This window comes from Scyliorhinus canicula, chromosome 9 (genome assembly GCF_902713615.1).
Source record: "Scyliorhinus canicula chromosome 9, sScyCan1.1, whole genome shotgun sequence".
Taxonomy (NCBI): domain Eukaryota; kingdom Metazoa; phylum Chordata; class Chondrichthyes; order Carcharhiniformes; family Scyliorhinidae; genus Scyliorhinus; species Scyliorhinus canicula.
The window spans coordinates 64,802,921-64,830,310 of NC_052154.1; the positions used below are offsets into that span (position 1 = coordinate 64,802,921).

General features: G+C 42.0%; 2 protein-coding genes across 3 annotated transcripts in view; one reads left to right on the forward strand and one right to left on the reverse strand.

The window, feature by feature from the left end:
• LOC119971361 (uncharacterized protein C16orf86-like) overlaps window positions 1–11,039 on the forward strand; it is a 29,819-nt gene extending 18,780 nt beyond the window's left edge. For both annotated transcript variants that reach the window (XM_038806794.1, XM_038806795.1), the window contains exons 3-5: window positions 4,502–4,725; window positions 7,555–7,728; window positions 10,721–11,039. In XM_038806794.1, coding sequence (XP_038662722.1) covers window positions 4,502–4,725; window positions 7,555–7,728; window positions 10,721–10,893 — 571 coding nt within the window. In that variant the 3' untranslated portion in view covers window positions 10,894–11,039. The remainder of the gene's footprint in view (window positions 1–4,501; window positions 4,726–7,554; window positions 7,729–10,720) is intronic.
• Window positions 11,040–23,918: 12,879 nt separating this feature from the next.
• The window catches only part of LOC119971362 (glucose-fructose oxidoreductase domain-containing protein 2-like), a 64,775-nt gene continuing 61,303 nt past the window's right edge, over window positions 23,919–27,390 (reverse strand). The window contains exon 3 of the mRNA XM_038806796.1: window positions 23,919–27,028. Coding sequence (XP_038662724.1) covers window positions 26,127–27,028 — 902 coding nt within the window. The 3' untranslated portion in view covers window positions 23,919–26,126. The remainder of the gene's footprint in view (window positions 27,029–27,390) is intronic.

A 27,390-nucleotide genomic window follows, 5' to 3' on the forward strand; every position in this document is an offset into this window, starting at 1 on the left:
AGTAGTTATAATTATTTTCAATATACTCCAAATAAATCCCCAAAGAGATAATAAAAACTTACAGCCACCATCAGAAAAGGGCAAATAATTGCTTCATAAAACTATTAGTGCCTTTGGAGATTGTTACGATGTATTCACCAGAGCCTTTTGGACATTATAACAATGTGATATTTGAAGCAAGACCTACAATTGTGCTAGCATATTTATTATAAATATTATATTCATAGTATATATATTTACATCTAATTAACTTTGACATTTCCCCAGCTGCAGTACACTTTCTTGGCAATCTTCCAGTGAAAGATCCAGTGAGATCTTTGTTCCGAATTGCATAATGAATACACTCAGGAGAAAAAAAGAATATAGTATGCACATAAAACATCCTAATAAATTGCAGTATACCTCTTCTACATTTTATGTGCAATTCTTATGCAATAGATTAGATACAATATGGTTTCTGTTGTTTAAATTGTCATAATTCTGTTCATTTACTAATTAATCCTAAAGAAAATGCTCAAATATAAAATATGTTTAAAAAGAATTGTAGAAAAATTAGATTACAGTATAATTTGTATGAGTTTCCAGTAGTGGATCATTTTCCTGTAATGGATACAAGATTTCATAAACTGCTAGGCATGTTAACAAAATAGGGTTACTATAATATCTGTAAACAAAATGTTTCCACATTGAGCCATATAATGAAACTTATATAAAACCATTTCTAAAGTTCATCAACAATGATTCAGTCGTCTAGGTTGTGTATTGTTGCAGTTTGTGGCTATATAAAGAGGCCAAATGGTGGCCTCGTGCGCTATGAATTTTGTGTTTCTACATTCTTTGTAAATGGATCACGTAACAGATTAATTGCATGCAGTTTTGTGCCAATGCTTCCCTGTGTGCCAGGTTGGCAGCCATGGCCTTAAAATCAGGAGGGATTTCCTTCAGCCAAGGCTTAATGAGTAATGGTGCCACACTATGTCATAAAATCAAAAATTTCCAGTTTCGGGGAAAGAAAATGAAGTGTGTATGTATCAAATTGGTATCCAGCAACTGCCGATAGTGCTTACGTGTGAATGTCATGTAAAGCTACGATCTGACTCTGTTGGATATCAGCTATGGTTGAATAACCTGCCAAAGCCACTGTCATGACTCAAACCTGGGGAGTTTACAGATGACTGTTATTACTATCCAGTCTAGACTTCATCTTGTAGGCAGCGAGAGGAGAAATTGGGTGAAAAATATCAAAATACTAGATGTTGAACAATAATGTTATACTTTCCTGCAAAGAAAAAAGGGAATTACTTTCTGTTGTTCTGCTGATAGTTATAGTGACACTGCGAAAAGTGGCTGACATCCTGCAGTCCAAGCAATATAAAGGCAGAGCACAATAAACAAACCTAAACCAGGGATTCAGACTGTCAGAGAAAATTTGATTTGTCTTAGACAAGTGCCAAACTCATTTGTTTAAGTGCCAAAAATATTTGTATTCCTCATTATACTAGCCACAGAGAGTTAAAATACGGTCAGCAATATATTATTAAAATTCTGTTAATTATAAGGAATACATGCACAAAATTCAATGTACACTTTAAAAACAGAGACAATTCTTATTTATGTAGTGATTTATAGTTTGCCATACTTTGCAACAATTGCCACAATTGCCTCGAAGCAGGGAGAAAATAAAAAGCATCATCACTGGGTTGTTCTCACATATCTCATACCAACCAACTCAGTATCAGGAGCCAAACCCAAGAACAGCTTGTCTGGCAATTTCTGTACAGCTGAGGGGTGATAGGAAATAACAGGATAGTGGAGAGAAAAACAGTGCAACTAAAAGCACGAATGAAAGTACCACAAAATGTGCCAATGAACTGAAATGTCAACTCTCCATCAATGCTGCCTAATCCATTGATTTTCTGTTTTTATTTCCGATTTCCAGCATCCATATGTTGATTTTATTGATAGGGGAGCACGGTGATGCAGTGGTTACCACTGCTGCCTCACGGCGCTGAGGACCCGCGTTCGATCCTGGCTCCAAGTCACTGTCCGTGTGGAGTTTGCACATTCTCCCCGTTTCTACATGGATCTCACCCCCACAACCCAAAATGATGCCCCTTAATTGGGGAAAAAAGAATTGGGTTTTCTAAATATGTTTTTTTTTAATGTTTATTTTATTGAATAAAAAGGGAGTTTTCAGATTTCGAGAAAGAAAATACAAAGGTAGTTAAAGAAAATAAAATGGTACACATTGAAAAATTACAGCCATGTGATAATCTGAGTTCCTCTTCACACAGTCATCATGGTTTTTAAAAATTATTAATTTTTAACGGATATGGGCGTCGCTGGTTAGGCCAGCATTTATTGCCCATCCCTAGTTGCCCTTCAGAAGGTGGTGGTGAGTTGCTTTCTTGAACTGCTGCAGTCACTGAGGTGTAGGTATACCCACAATGCTGTTAGGGAGGAAGTTCCAGGATTTTGACCAGGATTCAGTTGGCTCAATTGGGATTAAATTCTCAGCTAAACAGTGAGGTCAAGCCCAATTAGAATCTTGGCCTGGATTTTTCTGTGGTAATAACTGTTAAAGTCAGTTTAGCAGTCATCACTCCACTGAAACTGACAGCAGCTTCTTGGAGTCTACAACTGAGCTTTTGAACATGAAAATTTGGACGATGCTGTCATTGATTCTATCTTCCATGGGGAACAATCAATTAGAAATCACTAAACTGAAGAGAACTTGCTATAAAAGTAACAGAATGATATTTGAATGAGGTGTAACTGAGTTTTCAAAAAGTGTAGTATGTTCGTAATTACAGCTGAAAAACCTCTGGCCCTGAAAAACTAATTTTAAACTTGTGGAATGTTTATGATAAAAACAATGTTTAATATTTAAGGGCAGCATGGTGGTGCAGTAGTTGGCACAGCTGCCTCGTGCTGAGGTCCCAGGTTCAATCCCGGCTCTGGGTCACTGTCCATGTGGAGTTTTCACATTCTCCCTGTGTTTGCGTGGGTTTCGCCCCCACAGCCCAAAGATGTGCAGGGTAGGTGGATTGGCCACGCTAAATTGCCCCTTCATTGGAAAAAAAAATGAATTGGGTACTCTAAATTTAATTTTTTTAAACTTATGATATTTCACCTTCCAACTTAATGTCATGTAAATGCTACAATCACATGTTTCTCCCTGTGTAAAATAAAATTAAGTGAAGGATAATCAGTGTATTTCATTCCCTGGTTTACTGTCTGAGAATACTTCAGTACGATTGGTTATTTTCCCTGCTTGATGGCATTACTCTTGCTGAATGCTTGGAGATTGCCTTGGCTTGACACCAGATTCAAACTAACAACAGAAAGGTAAATCCATACCAAACATTTCTCGATCTGTGTGGGCAGCTTTCTTCAAGGTCACCACAAAATCCGGCCCCATTCCTCCTGCTGGGAGATTTGTTGCCGATTCTTAAGAGTGGGTCCTGAACCTTTCTGGTTTATTGTCTTGAAATTGATTCCAAGTTACTAACTATCCACCAAGGGCTTTGAACAGTGATCAAAATTCCACATTCTGGTATTGTGTGTGGTCCACAGAATTCATAGGCAATCCTATTGTTTTCCATCACATCAGCCATAGCAACATAATTTATATCAATCTTTAGACTGTACGTCAGTGAAAATATATTAATATTTTTCTGTTACTTGCTTTTCAAAATAATTTTCCTAATGTAATTTAGTTTCCAGATGATTTCTTTTATTTCAAATATCAAAAGTATTAAGGATATTTGAATTTCACAAATGAAAATGTTATTGGTGACTTTATGGGGCAATGACAGAAGGAAGCAAACCTTTTTCTGCCAATAATGTGGATTAGTGAATATATTTTTCATATTCCGAGACTTCATTTGTATTATTTATTCCATTGTGTTGTAACACTAATTTCCCCAAACCCCAGAATATATAATTTGTGATTCATTGTAAGTCTTTAATTCAATAGTTTACAGAGTGTATTTGTGACCCAAAGGTTACTATACAATTGTATGCCAGCATCGGTAAACATTTTCTAAGAGTTTGATTAATAGTTAGAGCATTGCACCAAAAAATTATCAGGAGCTGTGAATTTGAGCACTTTCAGTGGGGATTTATTAAAGTACAATTGTTGGAGCTGTTACTATATATGAATTGTTTCTTTAATACCACCTAGTTAGATTTTCCAGATGTGATAATATTTCTGGAAAGAAATTAAGTAGACGTGACATAAAATGATGAGACGTATAAAAGTCTATTCTGCATTTACAACAACCTGGACTAATATAGAATTCTCATTTTATACCACTTTTTCATTATAAACAATACCTGGAGGTGTACATGGCACTTAAATAACACACTTGCTTATAGCAGTTGAGTTATTTTTTAGCCTCATTCATGGCATAAATTCTACCTTTAATTATTTCTAGAAATCTTCAATTTACTAGAGACTGGGTTGATAAGCTGCAATGTATTTTGTTTGCATTTCTAGGGCCAGTGCAGAGTTGCACATTTTTCAACACCCAGACTTTACAAAAGAACATTCATACAAAGACATAGAGTGTGATAGCAGTAAAACAGATCTTTCAACAGTTGCTTTGCAGCAGAAGAAAGCCCTTAAGAAAAAGAGACGCAATGATGGGGTGGTAGTGCTAAATAGTACAACAATCTCTCCAAAAACATCTACCACAACTCTGGAAAGCAGCAACAAAATATGTAAGAAAAATAAACAAACCGTAATTAATTCTTAAATATCAGACCAACTGATACTGTGAGCTTTTTAAATCTCTAAACAAGCTTTTTTTATAGTTGTAATTTACCAGCATGGATCTATTAGCAAACCGAACATTTGGGCGATAGGACATTGCAATTAACACACTATTGCTTCTTTTCTGGTTAGAATCCAATCTAGAAAAATGGGATGAAAATCTTACTTCTCCGTCGGTTTAAGGATAACTAAGTGAAATTATTTTGAGTACTATCCCAATCCATCTTGAGCCAGATCAGCTACACAATACTCTCAATATTTCAGCACAAATTAACACTAAATTAGCATTCACTTGAAGAAGGCTTAAAAGATGACTAATGTGGGAAGTGGACCATCTTCACAAGTTAGTTTATCGACCCACTTTACCTGATCTGGGATCCCCAAATGTGAAACCACTGTCAGATTTAACATGGTTATAAACTCAGCCATGCCAATAATAAGTGATCAAAATAGAATAAATCTTTGAATTAATTTTTATTTTCTCTAAAATGTATGTAATGGTGTGAAATCCCAAACTCGTATTTTTTTTAATTTGAAAAAAATCCCAGGATTCAGAGCATCTGGAGATTTTTGCTTTAATAAGTGCAACACAGTTTTGGACGAGGTGAAGTTTTCTAGATGGTAGGATGGCCAGAAAGCCAGTTGAGTCTGGAACTGGCAAGGGCTCACAACAGCAGGTGACTGAAGTGGGGCTAAGGTGGGCAGACTGATGCTTATTCTCTGTGATGGAGAGGTTACTAGATCAGAAGCTCAACTTGCAACTGAATAGGAAGTCAAGGTTGTGAACAATATGATTCAGCTTGAGACCAGGGTGGAAAATGAGATGGAATTTGTAGCAAGAGCCAAAGATAATGGGCGCAATTCTCCGACCCCCACGCCAGGTGGGAGAATCGCGGGAGTGCCGGGCAATTCCCGCTACGCCACCCTAGCACCCTCACACGATTCTCCCACCCCCCCCCCAAAACAGCGTGCCGCGTTTCACGACAGGCCGCTCGGAGAAACGCCGCTCGCCATTTATAGCAGGCAAGCGGCAAATCCCTGGCCCGGACGGGCTGAGTGGCCTGCCCAATCCGACGGGTTCACGCCGGCGCCAACCACACCTGGTCGCTGCCGGCGTGAACAGCGCGCGAACGCTGCGTGTGCGGCCTGTGGGGGGGGGGGTAGATCAAGCACCAGGGGGGCGCTCAGTAGAGGTCTGACCCGCGATCGGTGCCCACCGAACGACGGGCCGGTGTCTCTAAAGGACGCACTCTTTTCCTCCGCCGCCCCGCAAGATCAATCCTCCATGTCTTGCGGGGCGCCCGCAGGGAGGACGGCAACCTGCACATGCGCGGGTGACGTCATTTAAATTTATGTGGCGCCGCTTTCACGCGGTGCCAAGGCCCGGCGCGCGAAATTGACGCGGCACCGCTCCTAGCCCCCTAGGGGTGGGAGAATAGGGGGTGAGGAGCGGCCTCCGATGCGGGAGTGAAACACTCCGGTTTTCATTCCAGCGTCGGCACTTAGCCTCCCGATGGGAGAATTTCGCCCAGTGACTTCAGAATGCCCAGTGTTTAACTTGGAATAAATTGCAGTTCATCCAAGACAGATTGTCAAGTAAACAGAGCTAGATATTTATGCTTCCTTGTTAAAACCACATCTATATATTGTCCTTTCTCCCTGTAATCCTGGCCAACATTTATGCACAAACCAACATACCACAAAAAAAAGTATCTGGATATTATGGCAGTGCAGTTTGTGGAACCTAGTGTTGACCAATTGGCTGCTGTGTTTCCTACATTATAATGGTTTGATTAGATTTATTTATTGTCACTTGTACTGAAGCACAGTGAAAAGTATTGTTCTGCTTACTCTCATTGCAGATTGCTCCATACATGAATATAGAACATATTATAATAATTATAGAACACACTGTAATAATGATTCTAAAAGATGTAGGAAGAGGATCTGTAGGGGACAGCTCACAGAGTGTTGCCACGCTCCAGCACCATCTTGGAATTTTTATTTTATTTTAAAAATCCAGCTGCAGCCTGTTGTTTTTGTGCCCGATGTCAGTCAGGAAGAGGAGGAGCTGGTGCGATTCCCTTGCAGTTTGCCTCCTTGGCTCAGTACTGGTGTTTGGAGAAATGCTCGATCACCTCTCCGATCTCTTCACTCCTGCTGCCCAGCCCAGACCCGGTCAGGCTGGCCAGTTGTCACATTGCGCAGGCCTCACTCCACTCTTCGATCCACACAGCTCCCTGTAAATGTATCGCCGGGTATTCATTCACTCAGAATGGATCTGTGCATTTACTGTAAAGCACAAAACCATACCTCCTGACTTCACAAAGCCTCTCCACAGTTTGTTTGACTACACTTCAAAGTACTTTATCGAATGCAAAGTACTTTGGAACATCCAAACATTGTGAAAGATGCTATGTAAATACATGTCTTTTTTTCAGTATGTAGTATGAATTTATACAGTAAAACATCATTGCAAACTCTAAGGGATCAACAAAATAATTCTCAGGTTTAAATTTACACAAGGTGGGCTATGCTAATGATTAATTGACCTTAATCTGAGAGCATTTTTAATCAGCATTTACAATGATAAAGGTTTAGCTATCAATATATTAACTGCTGTTATTGAACAACAAAGTTTCTATTGACCCAAGTGATTCAGGGATCCTTAATATATGATGCTAGCCAATAATGTTCTATTTAACTCAAATTTGCCAATTTTAAATTGTATTTTGTGCTTTTTGGTTTGCTTCTTATGCACTATTCTTTGTGTGTAGTATCTACAGGGAAACAGCGGAGAATGCTGTACCAGTACATCAATTTTGATAACCCAGAATTTAATGTACTTACTACAACTGAGAATGATCAGAAAGAACAGACCATACAAGAAAATATCAGTGAGAACAAAACAAAAGTGCCTGTTCCAAGCCATCCAACAGCTCAAACAGCAGGTAATCCAAACCTTGCAAATGCAGAATTCATTTCATTAGATAATTTAATGTTTCCTCACTGTTAAAAAATTATATATTTTTTCTGTGCCATCCACATCCAAGCAGAGAGAGAAGCAGAACATGTCAATAATATAATTGCTTGATCTGGGGAGGGACCAATTGGCACAAGCTAAGGAATTCAGGTCTTGTGTCAAATGGAAAGAGATATTAGCAGGCACAGAGGAGTAAGTGTTCTGGGAGGTGATGGAGATTATTTAGGAACCAGAGAAGAGAAAGGTACGGAGTAACAGCAAGTTTGTTGACACTAGTGGGGCAGACAACAATAAATAAATGTTTGTGATGACGCATTGATCTGTAACGCCGTAAACACTTTTAAGAGGATCAAGATGCACAATGCAGGCAGTTGGTTCTTCCACAGATCATACGTGATTCCTCCAAGTACTGGCATTTGTATTTGCTAATCACTGCGCCACCATGCTATCCCTTCTCCAGTTTCAACATGTGGGCCCAAAGGTTTGGAAAGGCCGGTTTCCAGTGCTAATGTTCCCACTGGTAAGGAATCTGAAACAAAACTCCCAAGATATGTTAGTATAAACAACTGGAGATACATACTAATTAATAGTAACATTAGTTTCAATGTCACACTTCTACAGCATTATACAGAATCACTGAGACTGTTGTGCTATGCACAAAATTGATCATAAAAGCAAATGCTCCTGTTCTATGCTATTTCAATTTAAACAGCCTGTGTTAGCCTCAGTTGATGAAGATTCCTACCCAATACTTTTGTCCAAGAGGCCTCTCTGTAAAGCTAGTAAAAAAAATACATTATTTCTACAGTCAGTGAAAGTTGTTTCATTCACATCTCTGATAGTGGCAATTTACACCACCTGAAATTACTGATCCATTAAGATTTTTGACAGAGGAGGGGTGTCATAAAAATCTTTTCTGCTCCTCCACGGTCTCAAGATATTAGAGGCTATCACCTTATCCAGGGCCCAAGGATAAGATCAATGCAATGATAATATCATAATAATCATCTTTATTAGTGTCACAAGTAGGTTTACATTATTAACACTGCAATGAAGTTACTGTGAAAATTCCCTAGTCGCCACACGACGCCACCTGTTCAGGTACACTGAAGATAATTCTAATGTCCAATTCACCTAACAGCACGTCTTTCGGGACTTGGGGGAGGAAACCAGAGCGCCCGGAGGAAACCCACCCAGACACAGGGAGAACATGCAGACTCCACACAGACTGTTATCCCCCACCGCACACATGGGCTTTACCTCAAGTCAGGACACCCTGCTATGCAGTTGCCTTGGGGTCCCTTTTCAGGCCTCCACCCCCCCACCCCTTTCGGGGCCCCACCCTTCACCACCACCACACGCCTCCTCCCCCACCCCACCCTTCAGACCTCTCTTTCATGGGCATGGCCCTCTCAGGCCAAAACTCCTGGCAGCCCAGCACTGCTTCCGAGGCAGTGCCCCTACCAGTGCCATCTAGGCACCTTGGCAGTCCAGGGTGGCAATGCCAAGGTATCAGCCTGGCAGTGCCCAGGAGCCTGGGTGCCAGAGGGCCACCCTGTCGTGTCCCGACCACCCAGAGGTTTCCAATGGCTTGGGAAAGCCACCAGGTACCATTACACTTGGTTCATGTTTGTGTGGACCTGTACAAAACAGCACCCGGTCAAGGTCTCGCTGGAGAGGCCATTAGTTCCCGGATGCCGGGAGAATCTGTTGCATGCATATTTAAATGAGCCTAATGACTCATTTAAATATGCTGATCTGGATCTCGCCCAGTGCAGGCGAGATCCAGATTGCGTCATCTCTCGAGGTTCGGTTGAATCTCGCGAGATGTCTCAAGAGTCGCAAATCTTGCGAAAGACCTCTCTTGAGATTAACCGCTTCGTCGGACCACAAAGCTGGGAGCGACAACGCATGTAAATCACATCCACTGTTTAAATTTCGAAATAAATGAAATTGACAGAACTTCTCATTTTAATAAGTTTGTTGTCATGAATTAATGGGACTATTCTTGACCATATTATTAGTACATTTGTTGTATCAAAGTGATACAACAATACGGCACAATAGCACAGTGGTTAGGACTGTTGCTTCACAGCTCCAGGGTCCCAGGTTCGATTCCCGGCTTGGGTCACTGACTGTGCGGAGTCTGCATGTTCTCCCCGTGTCTGCGTGGGTTTCCTCGGAGTTCTCCGGTTTCTTCCCACAGTCCAAAGATGTGCAGGTTAGGTGGATTGACCATGCTAAAATTGTCCTTAGTGTCCAAAAAGGTTGGGTTTGTGTCGGGTTACTGGGTTACGGGATAGGGTGGAGGTGTAGGCTTGGGTGGGGTGCTCTTTCCAAGGGCCGGTGCACTTGATCGGCTGAATGGCCTGCTTCTGCACTGTTAATTCTATGATTCTATGAAATTAGAATTGCCAAATTAACATGACATTAGGCCCAAAACTACACTGGCAGATTCATTCATCATTCTGTGCTTCTCGTAATCTGTTGCATACACTACAGCTGTGCAGATTTGTGCATTAAAATGTCAAGAGTTCGAGAACTTGTACAAACAAATGGAGTGATTTATAGTGGGGAACCAACTCACCAAATAGAACAGTATAACCAAGGCAACTCCCCTCAGTTATACATTCAGTCAAACCATGCTAACCAACTGGATAAAAGCAAATTAGTGCGGATACTGGAATCTTAAACCAAAGAGAAAACGCTGGAAACTCTCAGCAGGTCTGGCTGCATCTGCAGGGAGAAGAAAAAGCTAACGTTTCGAGTCAAGACGGTCATCTGGACTCGAAACATTAGCTCTTTTCTCTCCCCACAGATGCTGCCAGACCTGCTGAGGTTTTCCAGCATTTTCTCTTTGGTTTCATGTATAACAAGTATCTGCACTTTATTTACATGCATCTGTTAGTCAGATAACAAACATTAATTTGGAAAATAATAATCACATTTCATATTCACAGGTAATGAAAATAAGGAAGATTCCCTTTTGCGGACTTCACCAAGTTTGTCTTTAGGTACACCAGAAAAATCTGCGCCCAACAAGTCAGCACAAGTCTCTCTGGATATTAACAAGATGCTTAGTATTTGTGCAGCTCCTTTGGTGCCTCCACTGTCTCCACAGCCAAAATGTTAATTTGTGAGAAAAATCAAAAGTGCTGCAAAGAGTCACCTCTTGAACTATCTTTCAGTATGTAAACTCATTTTGGCATTTAATTGGATAAAGGATATGGATTTTGGAAACCTAGAAACTTGGTCAGCAATAAAATGCATAGAATTGGAGAGATGTGCAATGCTCATTAAATAAACCTTTGTGCAAAGGTGGATGGAAAAGCTTTGAAGCACAATGAACTAGTCTGATAAGTATAGGAAACTGTATTTTTGTGTTAACAGAATGACTATCGTTGTACAAGATTTAATTACAATGTTAAAAACATTCATATATTTCTCAGCAAAGCTAAAATAAAAGAGGTGGTTCCATAGTATACAATAGAACAGTACAGCACAGAACAGGCCCTTCGGCCCTCGATGTTGTGCCGAGCAATGATCACCCTACTCAAGTCAACGTATCCACCCTATACCAGTAACCCCCCCCCCCATTAACCTTATTTTTTAGGACACTAAGGGCAATTTAGCATAGCCAATCCACCTAACCCACACATCTTTGGACTGTGGGAGGAAACTGGAGCACCCGGAGGAAACCCACGTACACACGGGGAGGACGTGCAGACTCCGCACAGACAGTGACCCAACCAGGAATCGAACCTGGGACCCTGGAGCTGTGAAGCATTTATGCTAACTACCATGCTGCCCTTAGTGTAATCAACCCACCATTCAATTAGATCATGGCAGACCTACATGCCTCAACTTCACTTCTGTCTCAGATCCATACGTCTCGATAACCCTCACCTAATCAAAGCACTATTTCCAAAGGTATACATCAGTACAATAACCATTTGTCAAAGGGTCGTGCAGGTGTGTGCCTGCAATCCTGGGAGTAGTCACGACACTTACATCCATAGGCAGTCAAACGGTGCCAGAGATATTCTGTCCAACACAGGCATTGGAGGGTTGGGTTCTTGGAGGCAAGGGCTATCTATTGAATAGATGGCTCATAACCCCATGAGGAATCTGCATAGGGAGGCTCGGATGCATTACAATGAGAGCCACGGATCTACCAGAGCCATTACTGATCAGGCCATTGGTCTGCTCAAAATGAGGTTTTGATGCTTAGACTGTGCAGGCATGCACAATCGTCATGGGTCTGCTGCACCATTTACAACCTGGCAATCCAGAGAGGGGAATGGAGTAAGCCACATCCTCTGACAAAATGTCTCAGAACAAGTCCAATGAAAAACAGGAAGTCAAAGTCGAAACGTGGGGCTGTCCGTGATCTGAGCCCCTCCTATTAGATCATGAATTAGTTTGGGGGGGTTTAAAGTAATTCAGCAGGGGCATGGGAACCTGGATTGTAGTTTTGGGGTACGGGAGATTGAGAGTATAGAGGTCAGGAGCACAGATTTGACTTCGCAACGGGTGCCAGTGTTCAGGTAGGTGGTTTGAAGTGTGTCTACTTCAATGCCAGGAGTATACAAAATAAGGTAGGGGAACTGACAGCATGGGTTGGTACCTGGGACTTCGATGTTGTGGCCATTTCAGAGACATGGATAGAGCAGGGACAGGAATGGTTGTTGCAGGTTCCGGGGTTTAGGTGTTTTAGTAAGCTCAGAGAAGGGGGCAAAAGAGGGGGAGGTGTGGCGCTGCTAGTCAAGGACAGTATTACGGTGGCGGAAAGGATGCTAGATGGGGACTCTTCTTCCGAGGTAGTATGGGCTGAGGTTAGAAACAGGAAAAGAGAGATCACCCTGTTGGGAGTTTTCTATAGGCCACCTAATAGTTCTAGAGATGTAGAGGAAAGGATGGCGAAGATGATTCTGGAAAAGAGCGAAAGTAACAGGGTAGTTGTTATGGGAGACTTTAACTTTCCAAATATTGACTGGAAAAGATATAGTTTGAGTACATTAGATGGGTCGTTCTTTGTACAATGTGTGCAGGAGGGTTTCCTGACACAATATGTTGACAGGCCAACAAGAGGCGAGGCCACATTGGATTTGGTTTTGGGTAATGAACCAGGCCAGGTGTTAGATCTGGAGGTAGGTGAGCACTTTGGAAACAGTGACCACAATTCGGTGACCTTTACATCGTTAGTGATGGAAAGGGATAAGTATACCCCGCAAGGCAAGAGTTATAGCTGGGGGAAGGGCAATTATGATGCCATTAGACATGACTTAGGATGTGTAGGTTGGAGAAGTAGGCTGCAAGGGTTGGGCACACTGGATATGTGGAGCTTGTTCAAGGAACAGCTATTGCATGTTCTTGATAAGTACGTACCAGTCAGGCAGGGAGGAAGGGGTCGAGCGAGGGAACCGTGGTTTACCAAAGAAGTGGAATCTCTTGTTAAGAGGAAGAAGGAGGCCTATGTGAAGATGAGGCATGAAGTTTCAGTTGGGGCGCTTGATAGTTACAAGGAAGCGAGGAAGGATCTAAAGAGAGAGCTAAGACGAGCAAGGAGGGGACATGAGAAGTCTTTGGCAGGTAGGATCAAGGAAAACCCAAAAGCTTTCTATAGGTATGTCAGGAATAAAAGAATGACTAGGGTAAGAGTAGGGCCAGTCAAGGACAGTGGTGGGAAGTTGTGTGTGGAGGCTGAGGAGATAAGAGAGATACTAAATGAATACTTTTCGTCAGTATTCACTCAGGAAAAAGATAATGTTGTGGAGGAGAATGCTGAGACCCAGGCTATTAGAATAGATGGCATTGAGGTGCGTAGGGAAGAAGTGTTGGCAATTCTGGACAAGGTGAAAATAGATAAGTCCCCGGTGCCTGATGGGATTTATCCTAGGATTCTCTGGGAAGCCAGGGAAGAGATTGCTGAGCCTTTGGCTTTGATTTTTAGGTCATCATTGGCTACAGGAATAGTGCCAGAGGACTGGAGGATAGCAAATGTGGTCCCTTTGTTCAAGAAGGGGAGTAGAGATAACCCCGGTAACTATAGGCCGGTGAGCCTCACGTCTGTTGTGGGTAAAGTCTTGGAGAGGATTATAAGAGATATGATTTATAATCATCTAGATAGGAATAATATGATTAGGGATAGTCAGCATGGTTTTGTGAAGGGTAGGTCATGCCTCACAAACCTTATCGAGTTCTTTGAGAAGGTGACTGAACAGGTAGACGAGGGTAGAGCAGTTGATGTGGTGTATATGGATTTCAGTAAAGCGTTTGATAAGGTTCCCCACGGTCGTCTATTGCAGAAAATACGGAGGCTGGGGATTGAGGGTGATTTAGAGATGTGGATCAGAAATTGGCTAGTTGAAAGAAGACAGAGGGTGGTGGTTGATGGCAAATGTTCAGAATGGAGTTCAGTTACGAGTGGCGTACCACAAGGATCTGTTCTGGGGCCTTTGCTGTTTGTCATTTTTATAAATGACCTAGAGGAGGGCACAGAAGGTTGGGTGAGTAAATTTGCAGACGACACTAAAGTCGGTGGAGTTGTAGACAGTGTGGAAGGATGTTGCAGGTTACAGAGGGACATAGATAAGCTGCAGAGCTGGGCTGAGAGGTGGCAAATGGAGTTTAATATACAGAAGTGCGAGGTGATTCACTTTGGAAAGAATAATAGGAATGCGGAATATTTGGCTAATGGTAAAATTCTTAGCAGTGTGGATGAGCAGAGGGATCTCGGTGTCCATACACATAGATCCCTGAAAGTTGCCACCAAGGTTGATAGGGTTGTGAAGAAGGCCTATGGTGTGTTGGCCTTTATTGGTAGAGGGATTGAGTTCCGGAGCCATGAGGTCATGTTGCAGCTGTACAAAACTCTGGTACGGCCGCATTTGGAGTATTGAATACAGTTCTGGTCGCCTCATTATAGGAAGGATGTGGAAGCTTTGGAACGGGTGCACAGGAGATTTACCAGGATGTTGCCTGGTATGGAGGGAAAATCTTATGAGGAAAGGATGATGGACTTGAGGTTGTTTTCGTTAGAGAGAAGAAGGTTAAGAGGTGACTTAATAGAGGCATACAAAATGATCAGAGGGTTAGATAGGGTGGACAGTGAGAGTCTTCTCCCGCGGATGGAGGTGGCTAGCACGAGGGGACATAGCCTTAAATTGAGGGGTAATAGATATAGGACAGACGTCAGAGGTAGGTTTTTTAGGCAAAGAGTGGTGAGGCCGTGGAATGCCCTACCTGCAACAGTAGTGAACTCGCCAACATTGAGGGCATTTAAAAGTTTATTGGATAAGTATATGGATGATAATGGCATAGTGTAGGTTAGATGGCCTTTAGTTTTTGACTTCCCATGTCGGTGCAACATCGTGGGCTGAAGGGCCTGTACTGCGCTGTATTGTTCTATGTTCTATTAGCCTGGTAGCTACAATAAAAATGGTGAGAATTTGACACAAAAGTGTAGGAATAGTCAGCTGGTCTTTCAACCTCAGTGAGAGACAGAGTTAAACGGCACAATATGACTTTTTTTCTTAATACTTCTGCAGAAGGGGAATGGGACAGGTGTATTTAGCTGTTATTTCCTCCATAGCAAGAGTCCTGAATGCGACACTGCTGACACAACAGTCCACAGAATGGAAAAATCATGCCCTCACCTACTGCTGTTCAGTTGCTTCAGTGTCTGTTATGGACTTTCTCAGAGTGCCGCTAATTGGCCAGCTGATGCGTGATTCAGCATGCTGTAGGGGCAAAGGCCTGCAGATTGTACACTTCCCATTTCGCCTTCCTCTGCCGCTGAAAACTAGAAAATCCAACCAATGTTCACTCTCTTACCTGGTTCTTTCCTTTGCTGCTTCCTCATCCTGTCTCTTTCTCCCAGCTTCTTAACTTTTTTCTCTTGTTGGTTAGTTTAGTAGTTTAGCGGGAAAAGTCATCCATGGTAGGGCAATGAAAATGCGGCCCTCAGGCGGTCTCTTACCATTTCATCCTGCAGCCAACACCAATATCCCCTATTCCCTTTGAACTCCAGAATCCTCCTTCCTTTTGCTCCATTGTTTGTGCTAATTTGCATTTGTATTTTAGCTATATCCTTCAGACCCAAGCCCAAGACTTTTATTTATCTTTTCCTCTCCCCTCTTAGCACGTTTCATTTTTGCTTCCATAAATATCAAACCCAAGCTTCAAAGTCCACAGCAATGAGCCTTCTAAAATGGTCTAACAACCCACTCAGTTCTATCAAACTGTGACAGAAAAGTTGAAGAACAAAACTGGATGGACCACCCGTCATCAACCTTGGCACCAGAAACGATGAACTCTGCCCAGTCAACCCTGCAAAGCCCTCCTCACTAACATCTAGGCAAGTGCCAAAATTGAGAGAGTTGTCTCACAGACTAGTCAATAGCCTGACATAGTCAAAACTGAATTTTTTAAAAATTCGTTTATGGGACATGGGCGTCACAGGTTTTGCCAGCATTTACCTATCCCTAATTGCCCTTGAGGGGACAGTTAAGAGTCAGTCACATTGCTGTGGGTCTGGAGTCACATGTAGGCCAGACCAGGTAAGGATGGGCGATTCCTTCTCTAAAGGACATTAGTGAACCAGATGGGTTTTTACGACAATCAAAAATGTTTTCATAGCCATCACTAGAATTTTAATCCCAGATTTTGTTAATATCCCAGACTCCTCCCTTGTCATCCCTGATCCTCCTGGCAGGACAGAGGTGGCAGAATACTGTTTATGTAGTCAGGAAGGAGTGACATTGACCCTGGAAGTCTCATGGCATCAGATCAAACATAGACAAGGAAACTGTCTGTTGATTACCACGTACCACCCTCCCTCAGCTGAACGGTTAGTGCTCCACTGGGTTTATTACTATTTGGAAGACACACTGAGAATAGCAAGGATAATCTGGATGGGAGACTTCAATGTCATAGAATTTTACAGCACAAAAGGAGGCCATTCAACCCATCATGGAGTGGCTCAGCTGCGAATGATAGAGCTAGCCAAGTCCTAAAGGACATATCTGTCATACTGGGTCTGTGGCAGGTGGTGAGAGAACCAAGAGGGGAAAATCCTCTTGACCTTGTCGTCATCAACCTACCTGTTGCAGATGCATCTGTCCATGACAGTATTGGTAGGGGTTACCAAAATGCAGTCCTTCTGGAAACAAAGTTCCATCTTCAAAACCAAGGACACCCTCCATCCTATTGTGGCACTTCGACATGCTACCACCAAAACAGATCCAGCAGACCAAAACTGGGCATACATCAACTTACCCTACAGCAGCAGCAGAGCAGAGCTGTGGACCTGGACACCCGGGGTACAATGGGGAGGGTAAAAAGGGTGCAAGGTAAGGCATGCCTTACTTACCTTGCAGCAGCAGCGGGGACCATCTGGGCCACCAACGGCAGCTTTTGGAGGTAGCATCACAGTTCAGAAAGAGACACAGTCCCAAAGGAAACAGCGTATTGGTAAGTGAGACCTGAGGAGTATCTTACTGTTTGTAAAGTAAAATGTATGAGCTTAAATATAGGTAGGGACTTTTATTGTAATAGAAACAAAGGAAGGTTCCTAGCTTAATTAAATTCTCTTAAAGGGAGTAACTAGATTAATCTAGAGAGAAGTCATGGCAAGAGACCTCAGTGTTGTGGTCCTCATACAATGTGGGAAATAAGGGGCACTTCCAGTATCACTGACAACCACGTGTGCAAGAAGTGTGTCCAGCTGCGGATACTGACTAACGGCATTTTGGAGCTGGAGCTGTGAGTGGACTTACTGTGGAACATCAATGATGCTGAGAATGTTGTGGATAGCATGTTCATTGAGGTGGTCACACCACAGGTGAGGATTGCACAGGCAGAAAGGAAATAGAACATACAGTGTAGAAGGAGGCCATTCGGCCCATCGAGTCTGCACCGATCCACTTAAGCCCTCACTTCCACCCTATCCCCATAACCCAATAACCCCATCTGACCTTTTTGGTCACTAAGGGCAATTTATCATGGCCAATCCACCTAACCTGCACGTCTTTGGACTGTGGGAGGAAACCGGAGCACTTGGAGGAAACCCACACAGACACGGGGAGAACGTGCAGACTCTGCACATACAGTGACCCAGCGGGGAATCGAACCTGGGACCCTAGCGCTGTGAAGCCACAGTGCTCTCCACTTGTGCTACGTGCTGCCCAAATGGGTGACCATCAGACAAAGGCTCAGGAAGGAAGCTTTTTACCTGTGGTCATCGCCCTCTCAAACAGCTTTATTGCTTTGGTTACTGTTGGGGAGGATAGTCTCTCAGGGACAAGCAGCAACAGCCAAGTTCATGGCACCACAGCTGGCTCTGCTGCACAGAAGGGAAGGAAAACGAGGGACAGGGCTACAGTGATAGGGGATTCAATAGTAAGGGGTAAAGACCGGCACTTCTGTGGCCGCAGACGTGAATCCAGGATAGTAAATTGCCTCCCTGGTACCAGGGTCAGAGATGTCACAGAGTGGCTGCGGGGCACTCTGGAGAGGGAAGGTGAACAGCCAGTGGCCGTGGTATGCATAGGTACCAATAACATAGGTAAACAACAGGATGAGGATCTGCAAGCTGAATATAGGAAGTTAGGAGTTAAATTAAAATACAGGACCTCAAATGCATTAATCTCAGGATTACTCCCAGTGCCATGCGCTAGTGGGAGTAGGAATACAAGGATAGCTCAGATTAATGCTTGGCTGGAGAAATGGTGTACCAAGGAGGGCTTTAGAGGGAGTTAGATTCTTGAAGCTTTGGGACCGTTCTGGGGAAGGTCAAATCTGTACAAGCCGGAGGGGTTGCAGCCCGGCAGAGCTGGAACCAATATCCTCCGGGGGGTTTCGGTAGTTCCGTTGAGGAGATTTTAAACTAGTATGGTAGGGTGATGGGACTCCAAATGTAGGTGGGTCAGGTCAGATCACGAAATGGGAAGTAGAACATTAATATAAGTGATGTAGTCAGCGGAAAAAAACAAAATAAAAGGTTAAAAAGCATCCAGCAAAGGGGATTTACGGGGTTGAACTATTTATACTTCAATGCAAGGGGTATTACAAACAAGGCAGATAAGCTAAGGGCACAGATAGACATATGGCAGCAGGATCTCTTTGCAAAAACGGATACTTGATTAGAGGGACAAAATTGGACTATGGCGTCTTTACCTTACCCATGTGTACAACTTTCTGACTGTAGGAATAAGAGGGCAATATTAGTAGGAGATTTTAATTACCCCAATATCAACTGGGTTTCAAACAATGTCAGGGGCATCAAGTATGAAAAATTCAGATACTGTGTCCAGAAATATTTTTTAAAACAATACATGACATGCCTAACTAGAGGTCTCGCAATTCTGGATTTAGTCTTGGGAAATGAAGATGGGCAAGTGGGTGAAGTGACAGCGAGCGGATGACCATATGGGGATAATGACCACAATTCAGTTAGATTTAGTATTATTATGGAAAAGGACAAAGATAAATGAGGAGTAAAAGTTTCAAAGTGGAATAAGGCAAATCTTACAAAACTGAGAAGTGATTTGGCCTAGGTAGATTGGATGTGTCATATGAGAGTACCTTTAAGAAATGTGTGTTTATATAAATATCTGTAGTGAGTGTACCTTTAAGAAATGGGTGATAATATAAATATCTGTAGTGAGAGTACCTTTAAGAAATGGGTATTTTTTACAGCAGTGATGTCAGAGAGTGGGTGGAGCTGGGCTGTGTCAGCTTTTTACTTTTGTTTTAGGCTGTTTGCTGCAGGGTGTGTTTTAGATTCGTTTTCAGAGTTTGGATAGTTGCAGTCACAGCCAGAAGGTGTATTAGAGTCTCTCTCTGTAACCTAAAGAATGTAAATTGATCCTTTGGTGATTTAAAACTAATAACTGCTCTTAGTAGTGACTTTAACCTGATGTGCTTCTGCTGAAAGGTTTTTTTTTTTTTTTTTTTTAAAGTCTTACGTAAGAACATAAGAATTAGGAGCAGGAGTAGGCCATCTGGCCCCTCGAGCCTGCTCCACCATTCAATGAGATCATGGTTGATCTTTTGTGGACTCAGCTCCACTTTCCGGCCTGAACACCATAACCCTTAATCCCTTTATTCTTCAAAAAACTATCTTTATCTTAAAAACATTTAATGAAGGAGCCTCAACTGCTTCATGGGCAAGGAATTCCATAGATTCACAACCCTTTGTGTGAAGACGTTCCTCCTAAACTTAGTCCTAAATCTACTTCCACTTATTTTGAGGCTATGCCCCCAGTTCTGCTTTCACCCACCAGTGGAAACAACCTGTCCGCATCTATTCTATCTATTCCCTTCATAATTTTATATATGTTTCTATAAGATCCCCCCTCATCCTTCTAAATTCCAACGTGTACAGTCCCAGTCTACTCAACTACTCCTCGTAATCCAAACCCTTCAGCTCTGGGATTAACCTTGTGAATCTCCTCTGCACACCCTCCAGCGCTAGTACATCCTTTCTCAGGTAAGGAGACCAAAACTGAACACAATACTCCAGATGTGGCCTCACTAACACCTTATACAATTGCAGCATAACCTCCCTCGTCTTAAACTCCATCCCTCTAGCATTGAAGGACAAAATTCCATTTGCCTTCTTAATCACCTGTTGTACCTGTACACCAAATTTTTGCGACTCATGCACTAGCACACCCAGGTCTCTCTGCACAGCAGCATGTTTTAATATTTTGCCATTTAAATAATAATCCCTTTTGTTGTCATTCCTACCAAAATGGATAACCTCACATTTGTCAACATTGTATTCCATCTGCCAGACCCTAGCCCATTCACTTAATCTATCCAAATCCCTCTGCAGACTTCCAGTATCCTGTGCACTTTTTGATTTACCATCATCTTAGCGTCGTCTGCAAACTTGGACACGTTGCCCTTTGTCCCCAACTCCAAATCATCTATGTAAATTGTGAACAATGGTGGGCCCAACACTGATCCCTGAGGGACACCACTAGCTACTGATTGCCAACCAGAGAAACACCCATTAATCCCCACTCTTTGCTTTCTATTAATTAACCAATCCTCTATCCATGCTACTACTTTACCCTTAATGCCATGCATCTTTATCTTATGCAGCAACCTTTTGTGTGGCACCTTGTTAAAGGCTTTCTGGAAATCCAGATATACCACATCCATTGGCTCCCCGTTACCTATCACACTGGTAATGCCCTCAACAAATTCCACTAAATTAGTTAGGCCGACCTGCCCTTTATGAACCCATGCTGCGTCTGCCCAATGGGACAATTTCCATACAGATGCCTCGCTATTTCTTCCTTGATGAGAGAGTCCAGCATCTTCCCTACTACCGAAGTTAAGCTAACTGGCCTATAATCACCTGCTTTCAGCCTACCTGCTTTTTTAAAGTGGTGTCACATTTGCTAATTTCCAATCCGCCGGGACCATCCCAGAGTCTAGTGAATTTTGGTAAATTATCACTAGTGCATTTGCAATTTCCATAGCCATCTCTTTTAGCACTCTGGGATGCATTCCATCAGGGCCAGGAGACTTGTCAACCTTTAGCTTGCCCATCACTACCTCCTTACTGATAACAATCATCTCAAGGTCCTCACCTGTCATAGCCTCATTTCCATCAGTCACTGGTATGTTATTTATGTCTTTCACTGTGAAGACTGACCCAAAAAACCTGTTGTTCCTCAGCCATTTCCTCATCTCCCATTATTAAATCTCCCATCTCATTCCCTAAAGGACCAATATTTACCTTAGCCACTCTTTTTTGTTTTATATATTTGCAGAAACTTTTACTATCTGTTTTTATATTCTGAGCAAGTTTACTCTCATAATCTATCTTACTCTTCTTTATAGCTTTTTTAGTAGCTTTCTGTTGCCCCTAATGATTTCCCAGTCCTTTAGTCTCCCACTAATCTTTGCCACTTTGTATGCTTTTTCCTTCAATTTGATACTCTTCCTTATTTCCTTAGATATCCACGGTCGATTTTCCCTCTTTCTACCGTCGTTCCTTTTTGTTGGTATAAACCTTTGCTGAGCACTGTGAAAAATCGATTGGAAGCTTCTCCACTGTTCCTCAACTGTTTCACCATAAATTCTTTGCTCCCAGTCTACCTTAGCTAGTTATTCCCTCATCCCATTGTAATCTCCTTTGTTTAAAGCACAAAACACTAGTGTTTGACTTTACCTTCTCACCCTCCATCTGTATTTTAAATTCCACCATATTGTGATCGCTCCTTCCAAGAGGATCCCTAACTATGAGATTATTAATCAATCCTGTCTCATTACACAGGACCAGATCTAGGACCGCTTGTTCCCTAGAGATGGAAGAAATCATGAGGATTCTAGGGGAATTTGGCCAGTTTTCGGGGCATAAGCTAAATATGGGGAAAAGTGAGATGTTTGCGGTCTGGGCGAGGGGACAGGAGAGGCGATTGGGGGAGCTGCCGTTTAGATTAGTAGGGGGAAGCTTTATGTACCTAGGCATCCAAGTAGTGTGGGAATGGGACCAACTGCATAAATTAAATCTGGCCCGACTAGTAGACCAAATGAAGGACGATTTTCAGAGGAGGGACGCGCTTCCATTGTCACTAGCTGGGAGGGTGCAGACGGTGAAGATGACAGTCCTCCCGAGATTCCTGTTTGTATTTCAGTGTCTCCCCATCTTTGTTCCACGGTCCTTTTTTTAATGGGTCAACAAAGTGATCACTGGCTTTGTTTAGGTGGGCAAGAACCTGCGAGTAAGGAAGGTAATGCTTGAGTGGAGTCGGGGAGAGGGTGGGCCGGCGTTGCCATATTTTAGTAACTATTACTGGGTGGTGAATATAGCCATGATCAGCAAGTGGGTGGTGGGGGGAGGGTCGTCATTGGAGCGAATGGAGGCGGCTTCATACAAGGGCACCAGTTTGGGGGCGTTGGTAACTGTGCCTCTGCCGTTCCCGCTGGCATGGTACTCCACCAGCCCCGTACTCGTGGCAGCCCTGAGAGTCTGGGGGCAATGGAGGAGGCATGTGGGAGCAGATGGAGCATTGGTTTGGTCTCCAATCTGTAATAATCATTGGTTTGCGCCGGGAAGTATGGATGGAGGATTCCGGAGATGGCGGAGAGCAGGGATTGAGAGGATGGGGGATATATTTATAGAGGGGAGTTTTCTGCGTTTGAGGGCGCTGGAAGATAAGTTTGGATTGGCGAGGGGAAATAAATTCATGTATCTGCAGGTGCGGGACTTCCTACGTAGACAGGTTTCAACCTTCCTGCTACTACCACCAAGAGGGATTCAGGACAGGGTAGTTTCCAGAGGGTGGGTGGGAGAAGGGAGGGTCTCTGCCATTTACAAGGAACTTATGAGGTCAGAGGAGACGCAGACTGAGGATCTTTAGCGCAAGTGGGAGGAGGAGCTGGGAGGTCGTTCATTGGGCTCACATGACAGTGGCCCAGATGATCAGATTCTTTGGGTTGAAAGACAGGTGTGCAAAATGTGCGGGAGGACCAGTGAACCATGTCTACATGTTCTGGGCATGTCCAAAGCTTAGGGGATTTTGGCAGGGGTTTGCAGATATCAATTCCACGGTGTTGAAAACAAGGGTGGCACAAGTCCAGAGATAGCGATTTTCGGGGTGTCGGAAGACCCGGGAATCCAGGAGGAGAAAGAGGCAGACGTTCTGGCCTTTGCTTTCTGGTAGCCCGGAGACGGATACTATTAGCTTGGAGGGACTCAAAACCCCCGAAGTCGGAGACCTGGCTATCAGACATGGCAAGCTTTCCCTGTCTGGAGAAAATTTAATTCACCATGAGGGGGTCAATGATAGGGTTCGCCCGGAGGTGGCAAACGTTCGTCAACTTCTTTGCGGAAAATTAATCGTCAGCAGAAGGGCCGGGTTTAGCTTAGATTAGGTTAATAAATGTGGGACCTGTAAGGGAGGGAGATGGCTTTTGCACTATGTTTATAGATTCATGTACACTGTTTATTTGTTGTTGTTGTAAAACCAAAAATACCTCAATAAAATGTTTATTAAAAAAAACGAAAGTGTGATTTATCAAAGCCACTTGACAGAAACATACCACTAAACAGGCTAATCACCATGCTGTGAAGTGAACTGCATGGAACACACTATGAAGTAGTCTTTTTTTTAAAAAAGCAAACCAAAACGTCAGTTCTAAAAATCCATTTTTATTTCTGACACACAGTAAAAAGTTTACTGGCTCAGAAATGTTCAACAGTTTTACCAACATGCTAGAACTCAAAGACCAGAACACACAACAGGCATATTCCCCAAATATAGCAAAACCTGCATTTCTTGGATGCAGAAGAACAGAACAGTAATCAAACCCAAGATAGACGTTGCTTCAGTTTCACGCTTTATTTGTACTGCTTAAAAACCACCCGCTAAGAATGAATAGGTTTGTGACCACAAGTTTTAACTGCATATAAATTTGTCTTTTGTATAGTAAATCTATAAGCAATTATGTGACATATGGACCCAAAACTACTTCCCAAAGCTCTATATATTACCAGGATACCAATACTTTTAACAAAAATAGTCTTAAATAAACATTTTCATTTTTTAGCAATTTACAGAGGAAAACTAAGTTTAATGTTTGAACCCCTATCAATGGAAAACAAACCTCAATATAAATAACCCATATATATGTGAATTTAACGAAAAATAAATATCTATAGTCAACCAATTTTCCGTACAGTTTAACTATTTCAGTGAAACAGTCTTGCTGTATATTTGAACACTAATTCATTTCCCATCTTGAACAATCTTGTAAAGCAAACACATCTTCATAAAAATACTAAAGACTGTAATAAATATCTCTTTGGAGTCAACATATACAAACAGTTCGAAAAAGTAAATTTAGATTTTTTTTAAAACCATGACAAAAAATGTACAACTTGGATGTATTTAAAAACTAAGACCTACAGGTCCATAAAATATGTTTTATGGTTATTACAGTAATTGTCAATATTCAAGTGGAAAACAAATGCAGCACAGTACAAAAACATTCCAGCCATTTTTGCAATGCTGTTCAAATACAGAATATACATTCTGAAAATCTGAAACTAGAATCACTTCCCCACCTTATTCCATCCCCACCCTTCTAATTAGTCTTTCTCATGCAGAAAATATGTATTTTTATGAGCTTGACTCGTGCTCAGCATTTGTTTTTCCCCATGTCTGATCAATAGCCAGTTTAATGAACTAATAAACCTTTGTTTGAACAGAACATCAGTTTGTAAACATTGTATTGAAAGAAAAAAATCTTATTTAATTGCTTAAATACTAAAGAATAATTGGTTGCCTTGAAATGATCGCTAAAAAATGGTGTCTGACAATTGGCCGGGCTAGAGTGTTCGAACATTTGGTTTGTACATAAAAGGCAGGGCAGGGATGTAGAGGCTGGCCCACATAAGGCACAACAGATAATTAGACATCTTCATTCTACAGAGTTCATGTCATCACAGACAGTTTTACTTTATTTACCAAAATTTAAGCAAATCCGATTAATTAAAAAGCTTAAAGGCACCAGAACTTACTCAAAACTGTTTGTGCTTTCTGTTTCCTATATGAATAAGATGATTTTTTTCTCCCTCCAAAAAAAAAGGTAATGGACACCCTTATGGTGATCACGTTGGGTTCTACAGAAATAACTATGCCCATGACATCACTGTCTCCAAGATCAGATTCAGTATTCATCAGGCTGAGAATTATCTGGCTCACAACAATCGTCCAATTCTCAAACAGAGCTAGACTTACCATCACATTAAATGTGCAATTTAACCTCAGGGAAGAGGGAAAATGTTTAAGATCGAGGCTTAGTTTCTTTTGGAATTTTAAATGTACTAGTCCACAAATAAGCAACAATGCAAAACAGGAAAATGCACAATTTACAGCCAGCCACAGTTTTCAAGACTGTCTTACTATTGGAACTATTGCTTAAATTTCTATGGATATAAACTTGCATTTTTCTGCCTATACGCTTTGATTTTGTAATGTTGAATGCATCAATTTCACCTCCAGGGTGGCTTTAGGAATGACCAAGCATGCATCATTTCAATGCCTGTGTAATTCTAATATTTTGCCTATCAACTACTGTTAAATGGCAGCTTGCTGAAATAGTCAACAGAAAGACACATTGATCAAATTTTGGATTTTTAGAACTTCAGAATGGAATAGGATTATTTAATTTACTTTTACACTAGAGCAACTGTAACTGTGTATGCTAAAACTACAGAAATATAAATACAATACCCTTAATGTACTTAAACTAGCCTGAAATTGTTTCGGTACCTTAAATATGATCTTAATTTAAATTGAAATTGGGATCTGTTTTTGGATGACATTTGTCTGCTCTTTACTACAGATTATTACGTTGCAAGGCATCGCATAGATTCTGATTGGAATCTGGTTCTTCTGTTATCACAGCAATGACTTCCCATTCCCCAGACCTGCTCGATCTCTTAATAGCATCCACAACACTTTGCATATAAAGGCCATCTTCAAAGGAAGCAGCCATTGAAACTGGCTTGTGTGCCCAGGTGCGCCGATCTTCTTGATCCTTAAAGGACTTGCTCAAGGCTTGCACCATGTAAACAATACCTTTTAAATACATGAGGGGAATATCGCTGTATGCTTTCTCTAGCAGCCCAGGTGTATTTATTGACATGGTATCAGCAAGCAGCAGCTCCTCCTTGAAGGAAGAGTTTTTTTGTCCATATAAGTCTGTTCCTCGAGCAACCAAACGTCCTGCTGATCCCACAACCATGACTTCATGGATAAATGGGCCAGGCATATTAAAGTTGAGCGTAACAGTGCTACACACACCACCATTCATTAACATCTGGAAGAAGCAGAAATCATCACTAGTAACATGTCGGATTCCATGAATGTTGTCATTTTGTTTCACAAATGTTTTTAGGAGGCCATGGACCTTCTCAGCCCTCTTATTGGTCAAGTGAGTCAGGAGGTCTACAATATAGGTGCCCATTGTGTGAAGTCCACCGCCACCCATCAGTTCATCACAGATCCAGTTATATTTGCTACTGAGAAGACTGCCCCAATATACACGTACGTCACAGATCATGACATTACCAACGTAGCCTTCTTCAATTAGTTGCTTCATCTTGACAAATGCTGGTAGAAACCGAAGCACATTATCGACAATGCTCATGAGTTTAGGATAGTAACGAGCTGCTTTCACCATTTTGAAGGCATCCCCTGAAGTAGCTGCTTTCTCACAGATCACATTCTTTCCAATACCTTTTATTTGGACAAGAAAGAAAAAAAATAGAATATCATGTAAACTTAAACACTTCTATTCCGTTATCATAAATTCTGCATATTGCACAGCACTATAAAAATGCCCAAACAACTACAATAATAATGATTGAAAACATGACATTTTACATTTAACTCCAACACAAGTTTCACAATTGATGTTTTAAATTATATTATCCTTGTACGGTCAAAAAGGTTACAGATCACAGACAAAATAAAAATTAGAACACAGACACATCTCTCTATTTAACCTATTAAGGTTCCGGCAAATTATTAATGCAATTTGCTGACTCAAGTTTATTCCCCACCCCCAACTCAAAAACTAGACCAGTTTGAAAACAAAA